The following is a 21,844-nucleotide window of genomic DNA, read 5'->3' as shown; positions in this document are numbered from 1 at the left end:
GTTTGCAGAAATAAGATGATGTAGCCTCTTAGTTTCTAAATTCAGCCAATAGCCAAATTTAAATTGGAGTTCTAAGATGTTTTCTGGTGAGTGAAAGTGGCATATCTTTTGAATAGTCATTGTTTCTAGACTTTATCCTGGTTATTTAGAATTGTCAAGTAAATGATTTTGAGTACACACACACACACACACACACACACATACACACACACATATTTACTGTGAAATAAGGTGCATATCTTAGTGTTTTTATGTCAGAGGCTATTTATGAAATATCACTACCAATTAAATTTAAAAGGCTTGTTAACCTTTACTTATTTTTAATCCTATAAATTATTATCCTGAACCAGAATGTTATTAAATTCTCACTTGGTTATGATTCTGATTGTTGTTTTAGGAATGCTGTTTCTATTGAGCAGATGTTTGATATTAAATTTAATCTTTTTTCTCTCTTCTAGGTAAAAGATAGAGTATATCAAGGTAAATTTTTAGGTCTCTTAAACTTGTAATAACCCTTTGTATTGGTGTTTGATGTGTGTTTTATGTATGTTAGAAGTAGATACAGTGACTTTTAATTTCTATTATCTTTTTTACCTCCTGAAAATTTTACTGTTCCTAGGTTGCTAGCATGGATAATAGAGTAGATGATGATGGTTCCAACTCTGAGATAGGAGATAAAGAGGAGGAACAAATTGTGGATAGGGAGATGATAAGTTTTAATTTGGGGCAGATTAACTTTGAATATTGATATAATGCAGATGTATTACATTTGAAGAGTATTTCTATGCTAATGATTTAATCATGCATTAAGTAATTGAGTAGATAATTTAAAGAATGGTAATGTGAATCAGTATGTTTTCATTTCTGTTTTTCTTTGCAAAGAATTAAATGATTCCATTTTCTGAAAAGAAAGTGTTTTGAGAAGGGAGGAATATCAAGCTACAACACTTTACTGTATTTCCCATCTGTGAAATAAGCTTAAATTGAAATATCATTTTGGATGGGAGGGGTACCTGGGATTGAACTCTGGGGCACGCTACTGAGCCACATCCCCAACCTCCTATATTTAGAGACCAAGTCTCACTTAGTTGCTTAGTGTCTCGCTCTTGCTGAGGCTGGCTTTGAACTTGGGATCCTTCTAGCTCAGCCTCCTGAGCCACTGGGATTACAGGTGTGTACCATTGCACCCAGCAAAATATCATTGTTCTTATATTTTTCTTAAATTTTAGTAATTTTTATACTCTTATTGCTAATAAGCATAGATTGCTTTTTAAAAGCATAATAGCTATGCTAAGAAGTATTTCCTCATAGTACCATATAACATGTCTTTGCTTTTAGTAGATTGAATAATTGAATTTCATTTAGTGATTGTAATAATCTTGTATATTTCCCCCTTTTAGTCAATGAACAGCAAATTTCCAAAAAGGTGAACAATTTCATAAAAGAAAATGAAGAACTAATGCAGAAATTGTCAAATTATGAACAGAAGGTATAATTATTTTTTTGTTTCTTTCTCCCTTGGTTCTAGCTTGAATCATTTCTACCTGTTTTAATTTAAAAATCGTATTTTAAAATTTTTTTCATTATTTCCTACAAATCATCCAAATTCTAAGCAGTCACGTATTAAGTACTGCTTTCTTCAGGAAAGGGTCACTTGTCTGGAAGTAACTTGTATAGTAGCACTATAATTTGTGTATCTTAATTCTGAATGCTTTATTTGCATAGGTGAAGGAATCAAAGAAACAGGTTCAAGAAACCATGAAACAAAAAATGATTCTTTCTGATGAAACAACTAAATACAAGGTAAAAATCCCTTCTTTGGGGGAAATTACATTCTAAACTCAAAAGTAAATGTAATGAGTGAGTAATCTTGACACCTATTTTTTCCAGGATAAAATGAAGCTTCTTGAAAAAGCTAATGAACTTCTGGATGAGAGAGCTAAAAGTCTTCATGTTATGTTAGAATCTGAGAAAGAACAGAAAGCTAAGAATCAGGACTTGGTAAGAGTTTTGCTGCTAAGTGTTACTGCAATTTGGCTTTTGAAATATTTTGTAAAATTGGTTAAGTTAAACTTAGTCTAGCTGTTAACTAAAGTAAGATTAGGAGCCAAGGAAGTTGAACCCATTTCTGCCCATTTTGTGGAACTTTTAAGTACTGATACAACAAATTATTTTTATGGGCCTAGGAAATATTTTTATTCTCAACCTTGGATAATTTTCATATTGCTTTGCTCTGCCCTTGGAAACATGCAGAATAACTAAAAAACTATTGTCCAGTTGAACAGTATTTGTTTACTTTTTACTTGAAAGAGTAATGAATTAATCAATTTTCTGTACTTAAAAAAAATTTATTTCATTTTCAATTCATGTTTCATTTTCAATTTCTATAAGTTTCTATAATTACATAAAAGTTGCAAAAGATAGTAGAGAGTGTGTTCTGAAATATCCTACCCCCAAGTAAGCTTGATCACCTAGCTGAGGTAGTATTTATCAGATTTCTCCACTGTAAAAATTCTTTCCAATCCTTTTCATATTGTATTCTTTGGAAGTTACCATGCACAGCCCACAGTTAAAGTATGAAGAGTTACAAGCTCAGGATGCAGCTCATGGTAGAGCACTTGCCTAGCATACATGAGGCCCAGGATTCAATCCCAGGCATTGCAAACAAAGATTGCAGAGTTATATCTACTTCCTTAAGGAGCGGGTATATTTATAAATTTTTTGGATTTCTTCTGTATGTGAGATTAGTCTATTCTTCCTTAAATTTTATCATTTTTTACTTCAGATAAGAAAATTTTAAAAATGATCTTGGGAAATTTTTTTCTCTATCACTAGAAAAAAATTACTAATTTGAACTGGTTTACTTGAAACAGTAATTAATTAGTTAATTTTCTGTGCTTTAAAACATTTTATTTACTTATTGCATTATGATTTTCTATACTTTGACATTTTTTTTCTGGTTATCTCATAAACAGTAAGGTTGTGGATGTCATGAAATATTTATGACTTCATTTTCCCTCATCTCTTTCAGTTCTTGATTTTTTGCTTAGTCCAAAGCTGGATCCCCTGCATTTACCTGAAATGTAATGGGATGGCTTGACAAAAATTTTGTTGTGTTTATCTTTTTAGTATATATAGTGTGTGTACACACACACACATATATATATCAGTATTTCTACTGAAATCCTAATGCATATTTTGTGTTCTGTTTTTACCTGGCAGATAATGGAAAATAAGAAAACTATAGAGAAGCTTAAAGATGTCATTTCAGTGAATACTTCTGAACTTTCAGAGGTAAAGCTGCCAACTCTTGCTAACGGATATTAATACTATATCTTAGTTTTGTTGCAGACGAAAAATTTGAGGTGTGCTAAAATGTGCAAAAAATGAGAACTGTATGATTTGTGGTTTGGGAAAGTATAACTTTGTTTTTTCTTTGGAATTAATTCACTAACTGTAGTGTTTTGCATTAGCTTCACATTGTCCTTAATGAAGCTAAGCTTCGTGAAGAGAAGGTGAAGTTGGAATGCTGTCAGCTTCAGAAAGAAAATACCATGCTTAAGAAGAAGAAAGAGCAGGTAAATAAAATTTGATGTCATACATAATGTAAACTAGAGAAGTGAATATCATTATCTTGTATCTTTTTTGGATCTGTTTCTGAGGTAAGGAATATTCATGTAGGACCTTTTCTAGATATGCAAAGTTTAAACAATGCTCCCCAAATTGAGTGCATATATATGGTCTCCATCTGTTTTGGATTTTTGGATTATTGCTTTTCTTATCAAATGTCAATCAGTTATTAACTTGCATAGCCTCAAAGAAACTTTTTAAACCAGAAAATTAAGTATTTTATGATCCTCTTTTGAGTAGTTACTGATTCACCGGCCAAGGGAAGATTACATGATAAGGAATCTAAATTTAGGAGACAGTCATATGTGCCCAGCCATTCCTGCTGGAGGTAAATTATTTGAATTGGCAGCAATTTTCTGGGGAATGCAATAAACAGGGTCAACTTCCTGATAGCTCTGATGTTCTTACTGCAGCTGTGAGAGTTGAGGCCACTCTGCCCTCTTCCTTAACCAAGGTCTCAACCTCCTCGATTGAGGGAGGCCACCGAGGAGTATGGCTCTGTATTTCTTTGTCTAAGTCTTGTAGTCCTGATGTATCCAGTGCAGAAACCCCTCCCTAACCCATAGGAATTCATGTGTTTTGACTTTTCAGTTGCAGCAGGAAGTGAAAGACTGGAGTACATCACACGCTGAGCTCAGTGAACAAATGAAATCATTTGAGAAGTCACAGAAAGATTTACAAGTAACGCTTAGTCTTAAAGTTGATACTATTAATGTAAGTTTATACTCCAAATACATGTTTCATCTCATGAATTCTCCTGAAATCTTTGAATTAAAATCGAGAGTCTTCCAACCTTTTGCTTCTTTTCTAGGCTCTAACTAATTACATCACACAGTTGAATCGGTTACAATGTGAATCTGAATCTGAGGATCAAAGTCGAGATGAGTCAGATGAATTAACCAATGGAGAGTTAGCAGGTAAGATCAGTCTCAGGGAGGTTGAATCCTTTTTTGCTTTCCTGTCTTTAATTAAGTATACAGATGCTACTTTTCAGCTGGCTGAATTTCTTCTTAAGCTTCAGGGTTGTAGACACATATCACTGGATCTATAGATATGTCTGTTGCATTGGCAGAGGTGGGTTGCTGGGGTATAATGTAGCAATAGGCATGTGAAGAACACTTGACTTTTTTTATCCCATTGAAAACTAGTAAGTACACTGCAGCTACAATAGTCACATCCTATACCTCTAAGTATTGAACATTGTACAGTAAGAGAAATTTATTTCTTAACTTATGCAGATGATACTTGATTTTGATACTCATCATCTCTATGGCTCTGTGGTTTTAAGTCCACAGTCAGTCTTAAGAGTCCGGAGGTAGTTGGAACCATAAACTAAGGCTGTGAGAACAGAGGCTAGAGACTATCAGAAAGCTAGAGAGGGAGTGTAACAGTGTTTACTGATGAGGAAAATATTTCCAGATGTTTTCTCCCAAGTTGGATATTGCTTACATAGCAAGTATTTCAAACCACACCTGGTAGTAGATTCAGGGAGAAAATAGAGGATTGAATCTTTCTAAACAAGACACTTACTTGCCCAGATGAAGATAGATCTGAGAGAGAAGAAAAGCTTTTATCTTACAAGAATAACATAGATAACATTTTAGTTGTGCAAACTAGAAATTCACCTTTTTTTAAAAAAAAAACAGACACAGTACTTTTATTTATTTTTATGCTGAGGATCAAACTCAGTGCCTCACACATGCTAGGTGAGTACTCTACCACTGAGCCACAACCCCAGTCTGAAATTCACCTCTTTCTTCTTTTTTTTTAAATCTAAGCTTGCAATTCTCTTAAAAGTCATTAGTCTAATCAGTTTAATTATTTAATTGATTTCTTTTCTTCCGGTGTTTGAACACAATCATTCTTTAGTTTGGGGAAGTTAGGAGAATATAGAGTTAAAAGTAAGGAAAGGAAAAGCTAAAAGTCTTTTGTTTTTTAGGTGATCGGAACGAGAAGATCAAAGATCAAATTAAGCAGATGATGGATGTCTCTCGGGTATAGTTCTTTGTAAGAGTCCCATAGTGCCTGTGAATTCTTCCTGTGCCTCACTTTTAAGAATACCTCTCTTTTTTGCAATTTTTAGACACAAACTACAATATCAGTAGTTGAAGAGGATCTAAAATTTTTACAACTTAAGCAAAGCGCCTTGATGCCCACAATATGTAATCTAGAAGGTGGGTTCTTGTTGAGAAGAAATTGCCATGTTGAAAAGACTTAAAATTTTATTGGAAAGATAAAAAATGGCTTCTTGCTTTCATGCTTCTTACTTTTCTTGGCACTACTCCCTCAAACAAGTTCTTAAGTCCTTGTACACATATAGAGATAAGCTGTTTTATCCTTTACAGACCAAATAAAGAAATTAGAAAGTGACTGCAATTCACTACAGTCTTCTAAAGCTGAACTGGAAGAGGAATGCAAAACTCTTAGGCAGAAAGTGGAGATTTTAAATGAACTCTACCAGCAAAATGAGATGGCACTACAAAAGTAAGATTTTCATTGTTTGTTATTGTTATCACTGTGTGAACTAACAGATAATTTTATCTTTTCTTAAGATTATTTACAATTTTTTCTAGTTGTAATAAGTAGAGATTTGTCTTTTTTCCTTTGTGTTTTGTTTCCTATAAGCTGCATTTTTCTTTCCATCGTCAGTCTTAAGAGTCCTGAGGTAGTTGGAACCATAAACTAAGGCTGTGAGGACATCGTAATCAATTGTCAAATTCATATGAAGGCAGGAAGTGGTAAACTGGTATTAACAGTCACTGATGTGGAAATACCTCTCAAAAGATCTAGGCCCTTTCTATGATCCCACTATTTATTTTAATTACCTTTCATTGTGATCAGTTATGTAATTCTAATGTTTTGAACTTTTATCTCTAACTCTGGACCTTTAAAAATACTGAGTGATTTGGAATGACATGTTTTAGTAGAATAAAAACTTCAAAAAGGAATAATATTTACTTATTGATGGTACAAGTTTTGGACTTGAATATCTCAGATGCTCACACTAAAAATTGAACTGTGGCAAGGACCTTAGGAGTTATGATTACAGAAGTACTTGTTTGTAGTATATATTTATATATTAATCTTCTCAGTGTGGAGCTAGTTATTTTTTGAAAGTTCATTTGAAGTTTTTAATCCACAAAAATACTTGAATTCTCTAAAAATAGGTTTTTTGTGTCAGATTTTGTTTGTTTGCACCTGATTTTACTCTTTGGCATATATATATATATATATATCTTGTTAAAGCAAAGACAGACCTTCTTATAGACCTAACTATTTTTAGGTATTTTGACATCTGTTGCCTAATTAATGCATTAAATATTGAAACCTTTCCATTAACTTTTCTAAAATTCTGTGATCTCCAAGCGACCTTTTTAGAATCTCAAATTTTTGTTCAGGCCAGTTCTAAATGCCTGGCCTGTTTCAAAGAAACATTTCTCATTTTATCACTTTTTATTTAAGAGAACACTTGTTTTCTCTGTCCCTACTAGTAATATGAATGACCTAAATGGCAATTAATTTTCTTTGTAATGCAGTTAAATTATAGCACTATTTTCCTCAACTCCTACAAAATTCATTCAGTCATCATCTGTGGTTTGTACTCTTTTTACTCATCCCCAGGTACTATGTTAATTCATGCCTGTGTCATCTTTTCTGTTTCTAACCTAGGTCATCTGTCTTCATTCTCCATTATTTATATTTTTATATAATTTATTTCAAATTCTTAGTAATTTTCTCTATAGCTGCTTGAGTGGACTTTCTAAAATATGTCTGTCCATGTCAATATGTGCCTGTGGTTTATGAAGAATTTGCTTTCTATTTGATGACCTGTTCTTTTTTTCTTCCTTGTATCTTTTTAATAGTTTAAATATTTTTAATTATTTTCCTCATCCCCTGTATAAGCTTGATGTAATCATAAATTATAATGGAATTATAATTATATAATTGTAATTATATAATTATAATTATAATTTTATTCATCTTCTCATAATTTAAAGGCCTTGGTATATATTCTGGATTTAATAAAAACCTGACATAGATTAATAGGTTTATTATTTTTTTATGGGCTTTAAGTAGCTCCCGAATCAGATAACTGTTGTGGCATTGTATGTTAGTACTTCATATACTGTGAACTCCATAAGACATTCATTCAATTTATACACATATTTAAAGTTTCTGTAGTTCTGCATTTTACACTGTTGGTTTCATATTTGAAATTATTTTCATTCTATTTGAACATTGTCCTTTAATGATAGATTTGATTAGTGTATCAAAGTAGTACAAGGATAAACAGAATAGTATTTTATCCACTAAATATTGCTACCTTTATAATCTGTATTAGGTTGACATGAACTTCATGATTAGAGTTAAAACCAGTTTCCATTTTTAAAGGATCTCTCTTTTGGCTACTGAATTTTGACTGTTACTATTTTTAGCAATTTAAAAATATCCAATTAATTACCATCTGTTCTAAATTTTTTCTTTAAGGAGTCCATTATCATTGTTGTTTGGTCTTATCCCTCCCCTAGTTCCTGTAGTCATTTCTCTGTTTTTTTAACAGTTTTATTGGGAAGTGCCTAGGTGTAGTTTTCCCCACCCCACCCACTTTTTCCTCTTGCAGTTATGTTGTTTGGGACCATTAAATATTTCTTGAGTCTTTTTTTAAATGTTGATTTTACCTCATTCTCTCTTCTGATTATAATAATGCATATTAGAATTTGATTTCCCCTGCCTCCTACATTCTGGATTTACTTCTTCTGGATATTTTCTTCTGACCTGTATTAAAAGCGCTAGGATTTATTTTACTTCCCAAATCTGCTGCTAAAATCATTCATTGAGTTTAGGATTTTAAAAAGTTCAGGGTTTAAAATATTATTTTAGTTGTAGATGGACATAATATTTTATTTTATTTTTTATAGAATTTTTTTAAGAGAGAGAGAAAGAGAGAATTTTAATATTTATTTTTTAGTTTTTAGCGGACACAACATCTTTGTTTGTATGTGGTCCTGAGGATTGAACCCGGGCTGCACACATGCCAGGCGAGCGCACTACCGCTTGAGCCACATCCCCAGCCCGACACAATATTTTATTTATTTTATGTGGTGTTGAGGACTGATCCTAGTGCCCCACACATGTGGGGCACGTGCTTCACCACTGAGCCACAACCCCAGTCCTATTTCAGTACTACAGCTCAAACCCAGGACCTTGAGCCATGTGCTCTACTATTGAGCTACCTCCCCAGACTCCTTGCTCTTTCTCATAAGGGACTAGTGTCTTACTGCTTTCCAAGCTATCTTTAATCTCATCATTCTGCCTCTGCCTCCTGAGTATCTTCGATTGTAGGTAGGTCACCACACTCAACTATTTCTTGGTTTTATAGTTTCTAATCCTTTGACAAAATTCATAATCTTTTTTTTTCCTCTTTTGTGGTGCTGGGGTTTGAACTCAGAGCATTGTGCATGCAAGGCAGCACTCTACCAACTAAACTATATTCCCAGACCTGAAATTCATAATCTTGACTTTACTTTTTTGAGTATATAAAGCACAGTGATTTTAAAACATGTGCGGATAACCCCATTAGGTGGTTTCCTTTTCTGTGGGATTTTTTTCTCACAGAATTTTGTCTTATGGAGTGCCTGATCAGTTTTGATTGGCTAACATTGTTGTGATAATTATAGATGAAATTTGAGGACTAAGATGAAGTTATATTTTTATAGAAAAGTGTTGAGGTTACTTGAGTAAGATTGTCTGTCACTTTAAACTTAGTCAGCAATTAATATAATTCAAAAATGACTTGTCTTTTCAATGTTTCAGTATTGTTCCTTTTGGATTTTTTGCCTGTTCATCACTTAAGTGTGCAGTACTTTCTAATCTAAACTCAAAGGCTAGGGCTTTTATTAAGGGTCCCTTTATTTGTAGCCCCAAACACTTGTTTTTTCCTCTAAGCCCAGGAATTTGATGAAGGCTTAGTTCAGACTCATTATATCTTTGTGTTATCTTCAATATGTGGGTAAACCTAGGAGAAAAGTACCTTAAAGTGCCAGCCTTACTTGTAATTCTGAGATTCCTTTTTCTAATGGATCTTGGCCACATACATATATCTTCACTGCCTTTTTAGCTTGGATCCTTTCAAACACAATTTTATATTCTTATAAAGATGTTTTGATTGTTCTTAGTGCTCTCAGACTAACTCTTTGATAATTGGAAACAAAATTCTCTCTGTCCTTCAAGATTCAGTTTTCTCCATATTCCTTCTTAAGCCAGTGGGGAAAATTATTATATTCCTTTAGGTGTCATTTATACCTGAAACAGTGAGCTCTTTTATTCTTTAGCATCTTACAAGGTAACTAGTATATTATAGCCACTCATAAAATACTTGCTGAAGAATTAAATGAGAAGCTATATAAGAATATAATAATCCCCTTTTTCTATTTGGTATCAATAATCCTTTTTTACTATAGTTCTTCTGATTTATGGAAAATTAAGTTTTAATTTAATTATCTTTTGAATTGGAACTATGGCTAAAGTAATAAAAGGATAACAGAAAATAGTATTTTTTAAATCATTAAATGTGGCTACCTTTGTCTCAGTAGATGAACATCTTGAGTTTCATGATCAGAGTTAAAACTTGTCAGTAGATAATACTCTGATCGTGGGTCAGTTTGGCTTCTTTTCAGACATTATCAAAACTCAGATTTGTCTTTTTGCTTAATTGCAATTCTTTTGAAATAGATATCTAAAGTGTGAAAAATGTTCTGTCGTTAATTGCATAGCTAAAAAGACATATTCTAGAAGATTTTTTCTTTGACTGACTATATCTTTATTATGGTACCAGTCTTGGATTGAGAAAAGAGTTCCTCCATGACAAAGATATACTTAGTGTCCTACCCATGGCAGAAACGAGAAAAGAATTATCCTCTGCTTTATCCTAATATGTTTAATTATGTTAGGTTGATCAGTCCTGATCTTCCACATTGAAGTAAAGTGAGTTTTTATTATCTTACACACAAGATACTTGCCCTTGGGGCACATGTTGTTTTCACATTTATTTTATTTACTGGTAAGTAGAGAATTAAGAGGAGAAGTTAGAAAATGTAAGTGATTTGCCAGAGTTTGATTTACGAAATTGCAGGTTTGAATTTCTATTTTATGTGCCTAAGCATTTTATAGAATTGTGGGAAGTGATATTTACAAAGAGAAACTTTTGATATGATAACTGGCTTTATTTTAGGAAACTAAGCCACGAAGAATATGAGAGACTAGAAAAAGAGCAGTGGCTGTCAGCTGCAGATGAAACGGTGGTTTCCGCTGTACAGGAAGTTAAAAATTACAAGTGAGTTCAGTTTCTAAAGGAGGGTGTCAATGTCTAATGATCTAGTGTTAGCTTTCTTTTTTAATCTTTTTTTTACATTATGTAGATAGAAGAAAATAGCATGGAAGTATAAATAACGAGAGGATATGAATACATTCAATTCACACAGGAGAAAAAATAAATTTCAACTTTACAAATGAAAAATGTTAACAAAAAATTTACTTACACCCAATGGGAAAGACCATAGGGAACTTGGTCAATGCAAACAATTCTGGGGGTTTTGATTGTTGTAGTAATTCTTTAAGAAATCAGTTTGCTGTGTGATGTATCAAGACCCACAAAAGTGTGGCATTTGATAGACCTTGGAAATCTTCTATGGATATAATTTGAAAAAAATAAAAAATGTTTTAAGGAGGAAGATATTTCTAGCAGAATTACTTGAGAACACACTGATGAACAGTTACAGAAATTATAATTTATCATTCAGAATCTTTAGCAATTAAATGATAAAGAAGTTATTAGTATTAGGTTTTTATTTTATTTATTTATTTATTTTTGGTGCTTTACTACTAAGCTACATCCTTAGACCTTTTTTTTCCCTTGAGACAGGGTCTCAGTTGCATAGGTTCCCACTTAATTGCTGAGACTGACCTCGAACTTGTGATCCTCCTGCCTCAGCTTCCCAATCATTGGGATTACTGGCATGTGGCATTGCACCTGGTCTGTAGTATTAGTTTTGATCACACTGGATTCATATAACTATAGAAATATTTTTCTTATGTATGATAAAGTCTTTAAAAGTATAGCTGATGGAATAAAGGGAAAATGGTCAGAATTTTTCAAATGTTATTCAATTGTTGTAATTCTTAGGCGGAGAATTGAAGAACTGGAAGAAGAACTACAGAAAACCGAGCACTCATTTAAAAACCAGGTAGTAATTAATACTGTCCTGTAGTTGCAGAATTCTTTGTATCTAATACAGAGAATTATAGGCTATTATAATGAGTCCCTAAAAACATATTTTTTTAATGTGTTGTCTTTTTCAGATTGCTGTGCAGGAGAAGAAAGCTCATGATAATTGGGTAAGATTTTTTTCCCCCTTTTCTTTATTTTGTGCATAGCCTACCGCAACTGAATTTGAATATTTTCTCTTTAATAGCTCAAATCTCGTTCTGCAGAAAGAGCTATAGCTGAAGAGAAAAGAGAAGCTGCTAATTTGAGACAGAAGTATGTGATTTTGGTATCTTACTATATGTTTTATAGTGTTTTAAGGATATGCTAGATATTATCTATGAAGGAATAGATTGCTGTTTCATAATTCAGCCCATTCTTTCTCAATATTCAAGACTATTGGAAATGACCCAAAAGATGGCAATGCAGCAAGATGAACCCATGATTGTAAAACCTATGCCGGGAAGACCAAATTTACAAAATCCTCCTCTGAGAGGTAGGGGGCACTTTGTAAAAGGAGCTATTTTATTTCTTGGTGCAGAATGTATGTAAATTACTTTTTATTTCTGTGTGTAATGGTTATGAAATAATCTGAATGATTTGCTAAAGCAGGAGGTGAGGGATGGTGTCAGGGAGAAGGCTACCTTAAAGTAGTAACACGGCATTTTTGTCTTTAGGTCCACTGAACCATAATGGCTCTTTTGGTCCATCCCCCGTGAGTGGTAGAGAATGTTCCCCTCCACTGACAGCAGAGCCAGCTGGAAGACCTCCTTCTGCTACTCTTAATCGAAAAGATATGCCCAGAAACGGATTTGGTGAGCATTCACATGTTGCTTTATAGTAAACTGCTTCAAGGTTTTGTTTTTTTTTCCCTTTTGAATATTCTAATAAAAACATAGAATTTGGGCCTGTACAATACATAGAAGATAATTTCTTACGTTATCTTAGTGAATGTTTTCTGTAAAATCTGTTCTAGAATAGAAAACATTTTTTTTCCTGGAGGTCCCTGTATTGTTTTTTTCTTTTAAATTTTACACTGTGAAGTGTAAACCTTTATCTTTAAATTAAATCTCTATGGTGTTCCTTTCCAAAATATTATAAAAGTAGCCTTAAACTTTATGTAGCATACATATTTCCAACATGAAATACTGAGTCTTATTTCCAATTCTAAATAGGACTGTAGTCTTGGTAAGATTGGAAGTCAGGTTATACAGACTAAAGAAAAAACAGCCTACACATACTTCAAGTCTATAGCTTAAAGTTTAGGACCAGTACTTATTAATCTGCTGTTCTATCAACCCAAGGCAGTTCTTTATTTTACTTAAGTCTCTTCATAAATTGTGATTTACGTATTGGGCAACCCATTTTTTAAAAAAAAATATTTTTAATTGTAGATGGACATGATATCTTTATTTATTTTTTAAATGTGTGCTGAGAATCAAACCCAGTGCCTCACACATGCTAGGCAAACACTCTACAACTGAGCTATGACCCCAACCCCTGGGCAACCCATTTTTAATGTTGCTTTCCAGTTATTGTTGAACCCTGACCTGTCCACCAGTGGTTTATTTCTTCTGAAAAATACATACAAGGGCTCTGATCTTTCTTTACCAAGGGTCAATGGATGGACCTTTACCTCGTACTGGTCTTCTGAGGCATCTGGGAAACCCGTTGCCTCTGGTAAAGGACCAAGTAATTTCAAAGAATCTGTAATTGTGGATGGAGGATTTTTATTCTTTTCATGTTAGAATAAGTCTGAATCCATTCTTTGATCTCTAACAGACCCAGGATGTGGTCCAGCTCACATGAACAGCAGCTCCAGAAGTTCTTCTCCAGCTAAGGTGACGAATGAGGGCAAGGTAAGTTCTGTAGTTACTGTGAATCATGTGGTCATGCAGGAACATGTAGCTTTCCTACAGTACTTTCTCTTTGCTTTATCCTTCTTTGTGTTCTATTTGTACTATCCCATTTGTTTTTTAAAAAGCAAACTGTTCCCCAAGAACCTGAGACCCCCTCAGTCTCCACCATTACTTCTTTGACTGAGCATCCAGTTGGAGTAAGTACTTAGAGGTTGAGAACTGAATTGGGTTTTATTCTGTGCATTTCTGGGAAGGATATTCAGAGCATGACACTGATCTTGTTTGCTTTAAACTGCATGCAATATTGAGCTTACTTTTCTCCTTAACTTGGGAATGTTGCTTAAGTGTGTACAGCTATAATGAACTACAGAATGTAAAAAGTTATCACTCTAACTTTATATGGTGTTTTGTGTTGAATCTTCTAAGGCAAAGTAAATTCATTATAAATTATATAATTCATCATTTTTATTTTTGTTTGGAAGAATGTTATTTAAGAATTCCTCCATTTGTGCAAACCCTATTTTGAGTGATTTGAATTAGATTGGTATCAGATTTTCTGAAAGTGAAATACTGTTTCAGTGAAACAATGATAATCTGAAATGACCTCTTGAGCCAGTCCCAAGCAATGGTCTCATTTGTTCACATAAGTGTATTCTCTTGTAACTGTGTTGTTATTATATCTGGTAGGTCTTCTGCAGCTCTATAATAAAATAAATTTTTAATTGTTTAGTTTCAAACCCACTACTCATAGGAAATGATAAATCAATATCTCAAATGGTGTACAGTAAATGAAAGTAAATATTAAAGCCTTTTCTTCCTAATTTGTGTATATAGCACTGTGATGGAAAATACTTCTCAAGTTCCAGTGTATATATATTCTAGGAATATACATCTCTGGAGAAATCTAAGGGCAGCTTAGATAAGACCCCAAACCCCTTTGTAGTAGAAGATTTAAATGAGAGCAAAGACCCATTGTTAGAGAGGAATAGAGGTGGGAAAAGCATGGCTTGGAGGCAAACCTGGGATTGAGTTTCTTTAATATGCAGTGTGGCCTTCAACAAATTATGATATTCCATTTGCTTTTGTTCCCTCTTATTTAAAACAAGACAGTCTACTTAAAGATCTCAGAGGTTGAATAATATATGAAAGACTTACCGAAGATACTCTGAATAGTAGCTATTATTACATGGGTAGAGAATGGATTTTTCATTTTATTCTGTTCATTCTTAATATGGAAGTAATGAGCTATTGTGATGAAAGGGAAGTGATGGGGAGGGGGGAGTCCCTTTGAAATAGATTGTAGTGAATACAGCATGACATACTGGTCAGAAATCACCTCTGTTAACAACCTCTGCCAGTCCTCTTGCCTTTCCCTTTCCTGTGCAGATATAATCAGTAACAAACTGGTCCCTCTTGTGGCATCCTTCCAACTTCTGTAAGCTGTCAGTGGGAATACACAGGAGGGGTGGGTAGAGTTTTGTTGCACTGATGGTGTTCTCTGGACAGGTGCCTGTTTTGGGTTTTAGCTTTTATCGGTGTTGGTACTTTGTTTTAATATATAGGAATTTTAAAACTTTTAACTTCTTTCAAATCTCAAATTGCAGGTGCATATGGCTATGAAAGGGCCCCCTCCTTTCTCAGGGGTACCCTTCATGGGCCCCCCCATGGGACCCCCAATGGGATGGCCTCCACCACCTCCCATTCGGTATGGACTGCCACTTCAGCTCGGTGGGCCTTTTGGGCCTCGGCCAATTCCTCCACCATTTGGTATGATGATCTGAATAGTAGTGATTGACTTATAAATCACATTCATCTTCCACTTCTATTGCTTGCTAAAACAATTGGTTGCTATCTCAGGTCTTAACAATGAAAGGATAAAGCTGAGTACATTTTAACTTTTCCTCCAGTATTCTGGGTCATATGGGACACTACATAATCTTATACTGAGATAGGCAATAGCTATCTCTCATAGACAAGGATAAGGGGCTATATACAGAAAAGCCAAAAATATTACTTCTGCAGATGTTTGTTGAAAATCTGTTGATATGCACTGCAATAGATGGAAAGGTGGATGAGATGCATGCCATAACTTAAAATTTTGTCACAGATATGAAAATTCTACAACATAAAGTTTGTAATCACCCATAATGGAAGCATAAGCAGTAGGTTATAGAATATAGAAAAGGAAAAGTCAAACCCTCCTTACCTTGAGAAAAGTCAGAGGGAAGTGTTAAAGAGGAGAATTTAACAGTGACCTAATAAATGTTGCTGATTTAATTAGGTGGCTGTGGAAGGCCTTTTCCTGAAGGGCCTGCACCTTGATTCTGATGGCATGTGTAAAGTCCATGCTGAAATACTTCATGAATTTTTAATGGATAGAGTAATAAATAGTGGGATTTCCTTTTATCAAAATTTCTTTGATGTAGTAAAGTTCTTATTTCATAATCTATCATCTTTTCATGGTAATATAGTACTTCCAAATATAAATGGAGCTCTTGTGAGATAGAAATAATTCTGCAATTATATAGTAGGGAAAGAAAAACGACAAGCCTGGAGCTAGGTAGAGCCATATTTAAATCCTTAATATGTTGCTTCATGGCTGGTTGGCCAAAGTCTATAACCTAAACTTGTTCCATTTCAGTTTGCCTCATCTGGCAAGTCAGGATGTTCACCAGTTGATGTTCTAAGCTTGAGAGAAATTAAAGACTATAATATCAACATACTTGAAATCACCCTAGTTCAGAAATTTCTGGGTATTTACAAAACTTCCTTTTTATTTTCCAGGTCCTGGTATTCGTCCACCAATAGGCTTCAGAGAATATGCACCAGGTGTTTCACCTGGAAAACGGGATTTGCCTTTTGACCCTCGTGATTTTTTTCCAGGACCTGCACCAGCACCATTTAGACCTTTAGGCTCATTTGGCCCAAGAGAGTACTTCATTTCTGGTGCCCCATTACCACCTCCAACTCATGGTCCCCAAGACTATGGGCCACCACCTGCTGCAAAAGACTTAATGCCTTCAGGCTTTAAAGATGAAGCTCCACCTACACCTGATTCTCAGAGTAGTGAGGGATGTTCACAGGCCTTAAAACAGGGCCTGTAAAATTAACCTCTGACACTTAGTCAGAAAATGGACTATGAACTATTCATCGAGTTAAAGGATTATTGGCTTCAAAATATAAAAGTTTATTTTAAAAGGTTTATGTTTTTAGAATAAAGCTGCCTTGGCGCAGTATACATTTTGAGCCAAAATATTTTCCCCCTAAATATCCCCACTTAAGCTAGAGTATTCTTCCAATTTTAAAATGTGCAATAAGGAATATCTTTGTTTTAGTTAATGTAGCATATACAATTGCTAAATGATTTAGAATGTCATAATTATGGACATTTCTTGTGGAAATGCTTTAAAACATGTATTTCCATTATCCTATTTTTAGTGTATTCCAGTTGATAACAGAGAAATGGTGTTTTATAAGCTTGATTTTTTTCTCTTTAAATATCTGGTCGCAGAGACTGTTACGCTAAAAATGTTTACTCAAAGATCATAAACTTCATTTTCCTTCTTGCTGAAGTTCTTTGTTGTAATAGTTCATAAAAAATTGTTTATTAATATTTCCCAAGTGTCTGTTGATTCATTGGATCGTCATGAGACTTTGTGCCATTGGGGAAGCATGTAAACTCACTCTCAGAACTGAAGATGGTGACTTGGCAGCATATTCCCTGTTGCTCACTGTTAAGGAGGCTGGACCTTGGTCAACTGTGGACTTCTACAGAGGATTTCTTTTACTTGTGAGAAGTCTTGTGGCTCTATTTTTGTAGCACATTCATGTACTTTTTTCTAACCACTGTCTATGTGAGAATGGTTTTCTGAGAATGAGTTTACATTAGTAGCAAGAGTTGTTTGACCTGAAGTTCTACTGCTTTTGCCATTATTGCATTATAACAGTAAAATATAAGGTGGTATGTTGTGTCTATAAAATAAGGAAATTTCTTTTTAAAAATGTACATAACACACTCTTCTCTTTCCCATACCTTGCCACTGATTTTCAAGGAATATGATAAAAAAAATTAGAAAAGTATAATCCTCTAAGAATGAATGAAACTCATAAACTTATAATGTCTATAATCAGCAAATATGGGCTGAATTAAATTCTTTTTTTGATAGATACTCAAATATATTTTATTTAAAAATCAATTAAAGCAAATCCTGAATCTGTAACTACTGTCTTTAAAACAATGTTTCTAAGAACTAGCTCTCCAGAACTGTAATATTAATTACGGCAATTTTAACAGTACATTTTAAGAGGTTTAAGATTTAAATAAAATTATAAAAGCCTAGTACTTTTTTTTACTGCTAGACCATATTCTTCCATTCTTTTAAATTCTAGAAAGTAATAGGATTGTTGAAACCTAGAACATAACATATCATTGTTCTTTTTATGTCCCCTAAGTATTCTCAAAATAGGGGCAAAAGCTTCAGTGTGAAACAAAATCTCTAAACTACTGAAGATAACTCAGAATAAAAAGAATTTGAGTCCTTTAGGAAGAATTCAATCTACATAACTTCCATTTAATATTAGAAGCAGCAGCTGTGTGTGTAAGAGGAAAACCATATAATAGCTTATGCCATTTTTAACCATGTAAAATAAAATTTAAGTCACAAACACCAATTTTGAATGTATCTTTCAACCTCTACAGGACACAAGGCAATGCTGAAGTTACTAAAACTTCTAATTTTAAAATAGCATTTAAATAAAGGTGATGTCAGCTAGGAAGATAGATTTTCAAGGAAAGGCAGATTTATTATTTTATTCAAAGCAACAGTAGTTTTCCCTCTAAAGCCTTTTTTGTATTTATTCTATTAGTAAGTTATAATGCATTCTACGTAGTTTATCTGAGCAGTTCTGAACCCACCCATAGTTGCCTCTCCTTACATCCATCTGATTGTACCACTTCTGTAGCAAAGCCCAAGGTATCTGCCAATATACAGGTTGTGTAGAGAATACTGTCCCCTGATTCAATTATACTTTTGTATCTCAAAAGTTTTAGAAGTCCTCTCCAGGAAATTGTGTTTCAGTTTAGTTACTAAAATCATTTCATTTGTGAAGCAGTAGTGTTTCAACCTGAAAGTATTACTGCTATAGTTGTAATTATTGTCCAGTGACTCATCCCCTCCCACACTAGAAAGTAAATTTAAACAACTAATTTGTGAGATACAGATTGCTTTGTGTTAACTGCTTCAAGATAAAATCACCTTTTTTGGGGGGGGGTTGGTCAATCAGGTCTGAATTAAAGCTAAGCTGACGACAATGTTTAATTTAAGTTTGTTTAATGCTGATGAAAGACATTCATATAAAGCATCCTCTTTTTTTCCATATAACCCCATTCTTTGGTGGCATCTGGGGTTGTGGCTCAGTGGTAGAGTACTTGCCTAGCACAGGCAAGGCCTTGGGTTTAATCCTCAGCACCACATAAATAAATCGAGGTTAAAAAAAAAAAGCATTCTTATGTGAAGGATGCTAAATGTTTCTTCATATAAATTATCACTTTGAGGGGCTGGGGTTGCATGTGAGGCACTGGGTTTGATCCTCAGCACCACATATAAATATAAAGGTACTGTGTCCATCTACAACCAAAAAAAGTTTATTTTTTTTAAATTATCACTTTGATATACATATTTTATAGTATGAGAAAACAGAAAGAACAATGTATCAGTTTTGCTACATTTTAATAGTAGATTTTAAGGGAGCAACATCAAACATCAGTAACATCAAACAAAAAGGTACTGAGCATTCCACAGGGTACAGAGTAGAGTGCTGCCAAGCACCTTGGAAAGTTTACATGACATGGAGAAGATGAGGCCCTTCTCTTGAGGAGTTTACAGTCTGGAAATTTTGACTACTCAGAGTTTCGGTTGAGTGAACATTTTATTAAGGCAAATTCTTCATTTCCTAGAACTACTGTATACTGAACTATTTTTGCACTTGTGAAATTAACCCAATCCAGATGAAAGAAAAGACTAAATTTGGTTGAGAATTCTTTCAGGCTCATATAGTTTTATTAACATTCATCTAGTAAACAAAACTGACCTAACAGACAACTGAAAAATTAAAGACTAGATCTCTTGAAGTGCAAGGGCTAAAATAACTGTTATTCCTTTTAAAAAGCAAATTGATGGTATGATTAGGGTTTACACTAGTTTAAAAATAGGCCAAGTATTGCATTCCCTTCATGCATTGTTCATTTAAAATAGTGAATATTAAAATACATGGGTTCTACATGTAACCCACAAAAAAGCTCCTCACAAATCTTTATTTTCTGTGTATCAAATATCCACCTTGTGTACTATGACAGTTTTATTTATGTCTCATCAAGTTAAAAGTAATGTAAATAGTGAAATTATAATAGGCTAATAACCTGCATATTTTCATATGAATGTCAATATATCTAAATAGGAAATAAATGGCAGTCGTATCTACCTATATTAAAAAAATAGAATATCTTTCCAGATTTTGCATACTCATCACTTTATAAAGACAAGGTATGCAGGTTTTAAGGTTTCACAATCAGTTGTCAGAAAAACAGCAGTTGTTCCTGCAGTATCTCATTAGCATCTGACTCAATTATTTTTAGATGACATTATTTAGACGATGTAAACCCACTCAAAAATTTGTAATTATTCTGAGAGAGATAGTTTTAATGTTAACCCTAGAATCATTTAATGTTAACCATAGAAACAATAGCAATGTGATATAGAACAACTAATCAACATGACTAAAAATATGCTCACTTTCAGAAAAACAATCTGGTCATCTGGAAAAAAATCACAGCTACAATCTGGGGAACACTCCCATATAAGATATTGATCTGATCAAGGCACACTATTTCTAAGTAGAACTATCAGATGAGGGTGAATTTAGGCCAGCTCTAAGGAACAGCCTAAAAGACAGACCATAACTGATCCAATTTCCTTTCAAAGCAATCTGGTACTATCCTACCCACTTCAATTCAAAAGTTTGAAGTTAATTCAAATCAAAAGACCATATTGGAGCAAAAGTGAGCAAATGTGTAAACTCTAGCACATTCTTATTGCTGTATTAAGTTTGAAGATGAGCATACCTACCACAGCAATATTGTTCCAGGAAGCAGGGTAGGAACAGTGGTAAATTAGGAAACAGACTATTAATTGCACAATTAATAGAAAAGTAAAAACAAGTTTCAAAATCTACAATAAATCTGTATCCAAAGGAGTCATAACAATGAGGTGCTGAACTTTAGTTCTGTGGTACAGCTTTGCAATGGACTCACTGGCCTATAGATACGGTTCACTTCCTGCCTCCTGAAGGATGAATATGCTACACAGAGCTATGATGGTTTCTACTGAGTGGTAAAATTCACAGAAATTCCACATTACTCATGTCAGAATCATTCCTTGTGCAAAGTTTGATGTAGATGAAGATAAAGTGGTTTCTTGGTCAATAACTGCAATTTCTTTCTTTTAAAGTCAGTGGGTTTCTTGTATCTGTAACCACAATAGAAAGATCATTGTTTAAAATACTTTGATGATTGATCTACTCCAATGTTACATTCTCGATAAGAGGGACTAAGAAGAAACATGAACTAGTAACCATTAGAACAGTATGAATCCTATATGTATATCACTTACAGTTCTATTACAGTTGGCCCAGGTTTAATCTCATCCATCTCCATGAAAGCAAAACACTTGATGCTGGTAAACCTTTTTTAGGCTTGTAGTGTTTGAATTCAAAGAAGATAGCTGCACCTAAGGAATTAAAACAAACAACATAAGCCAGAGACCACACATTTCTTATGTGTCACCAGAAGCCTATGATTTTACAAAGTAACATGTGTCAAACAGTCTGATGACAAAACTGTTGATAACTCACTGTGGCTGTCACTCCAAGCTCTGGTACTAGCATGTCTGAGTGACATTTCTCCATATCATTTAATTCTACAAAGTACAACAAAAATGTATAGCAAGAATGTAAGTTATGTACACAGGTAGAATCATAAACTACCAAAGAATATAAAATATTAAATACCACAAGAAAAACAGAAGTTACTTAAGTA

The 21,844-nt window shown here is 33.8% G+C and overlaps 2 protein-coding genes across 2 annotated transcripts in view; one reads left to right on the top strand and one right to left on the bottom strand.

Annotated features, from left to right (window-relative positions):
• The window catches only part of LOC144371424 (TATA box-binding protein-associated factor RNA polymerase I subunit A-like), a 46,548-nt gene extending 24,902 nt beyond the window's left edge, over positions 1–21,646 (bottom strand). Inside the window, exon 1 of the mRNA XM_078033744.1 lies at positions 21,420–21,646. Within this exon, the coding sequence (XP_077889870.1) occupies positions 21,420–21,463 (44 nt within the window). The 5' untranslated portion in view covers positions 21,464–21,646. The remainder of the gene's footprint in view (positions 1–21,419) is intronic.
• LOC144371379 (transport and Golgi organization protein 1 homolog) lies at positions 334–17,365 on the top strand. Its single transcript, XM_078033718.1, has 20 exons — positions 334–480; positions 1,401–1,489; positions 1,726–1,803; positions 1,891–2,001; positions 3,223–3,294; positions 3,474–3,578; positions 4,222–4,344; positions 4,442–4,547; positions 5,570–5,625; positions 5,714–5,804; positions 5,958–6,114; positions 10,862–10,963; positions 11,813–11,873; positions 11,989–12,024; positions 12,102–12,169; positions 12,289–12,389; positions 12,571–12,708; positions 13,676–13,752; positions 15,357–15,519; positions 16,537–17,365. Exons 2-20 carry the CDS (start codon positions 1,460–1,462, stop codon positions 16,854–16,856), a joined length of 1,995 nt encoding a protein of 664 aa, XP_077889844.1. The 5' UTR covers positions 334–480; positions 1,401–1,459; the 3' UTR covers positions 16,857–17,365.
• Positions 21,647–21,844: the final 198 nt, after the last annotated feature.

The sequence above is a fragment of the Ictidomys tridecemlineatus genome, chromosome 16, assembly GCF_052094955.1.
Source record: "Ictidomys tridecemlineatus isolate mIctTri1 chromosome 16, mIctTri1.hap1, whole genome shotgun sequence".
NCBI lineage: Eukaryota > Metazoa > Chordata > Mammalia > Rodentia > Sciuridae > Ictidomys > Ictidomys tridecemlineatus.
Note: the sequence above shows the minus strand (reverse complement) of the source record. Positions and strands in the feature narration are given on the sequence as shown.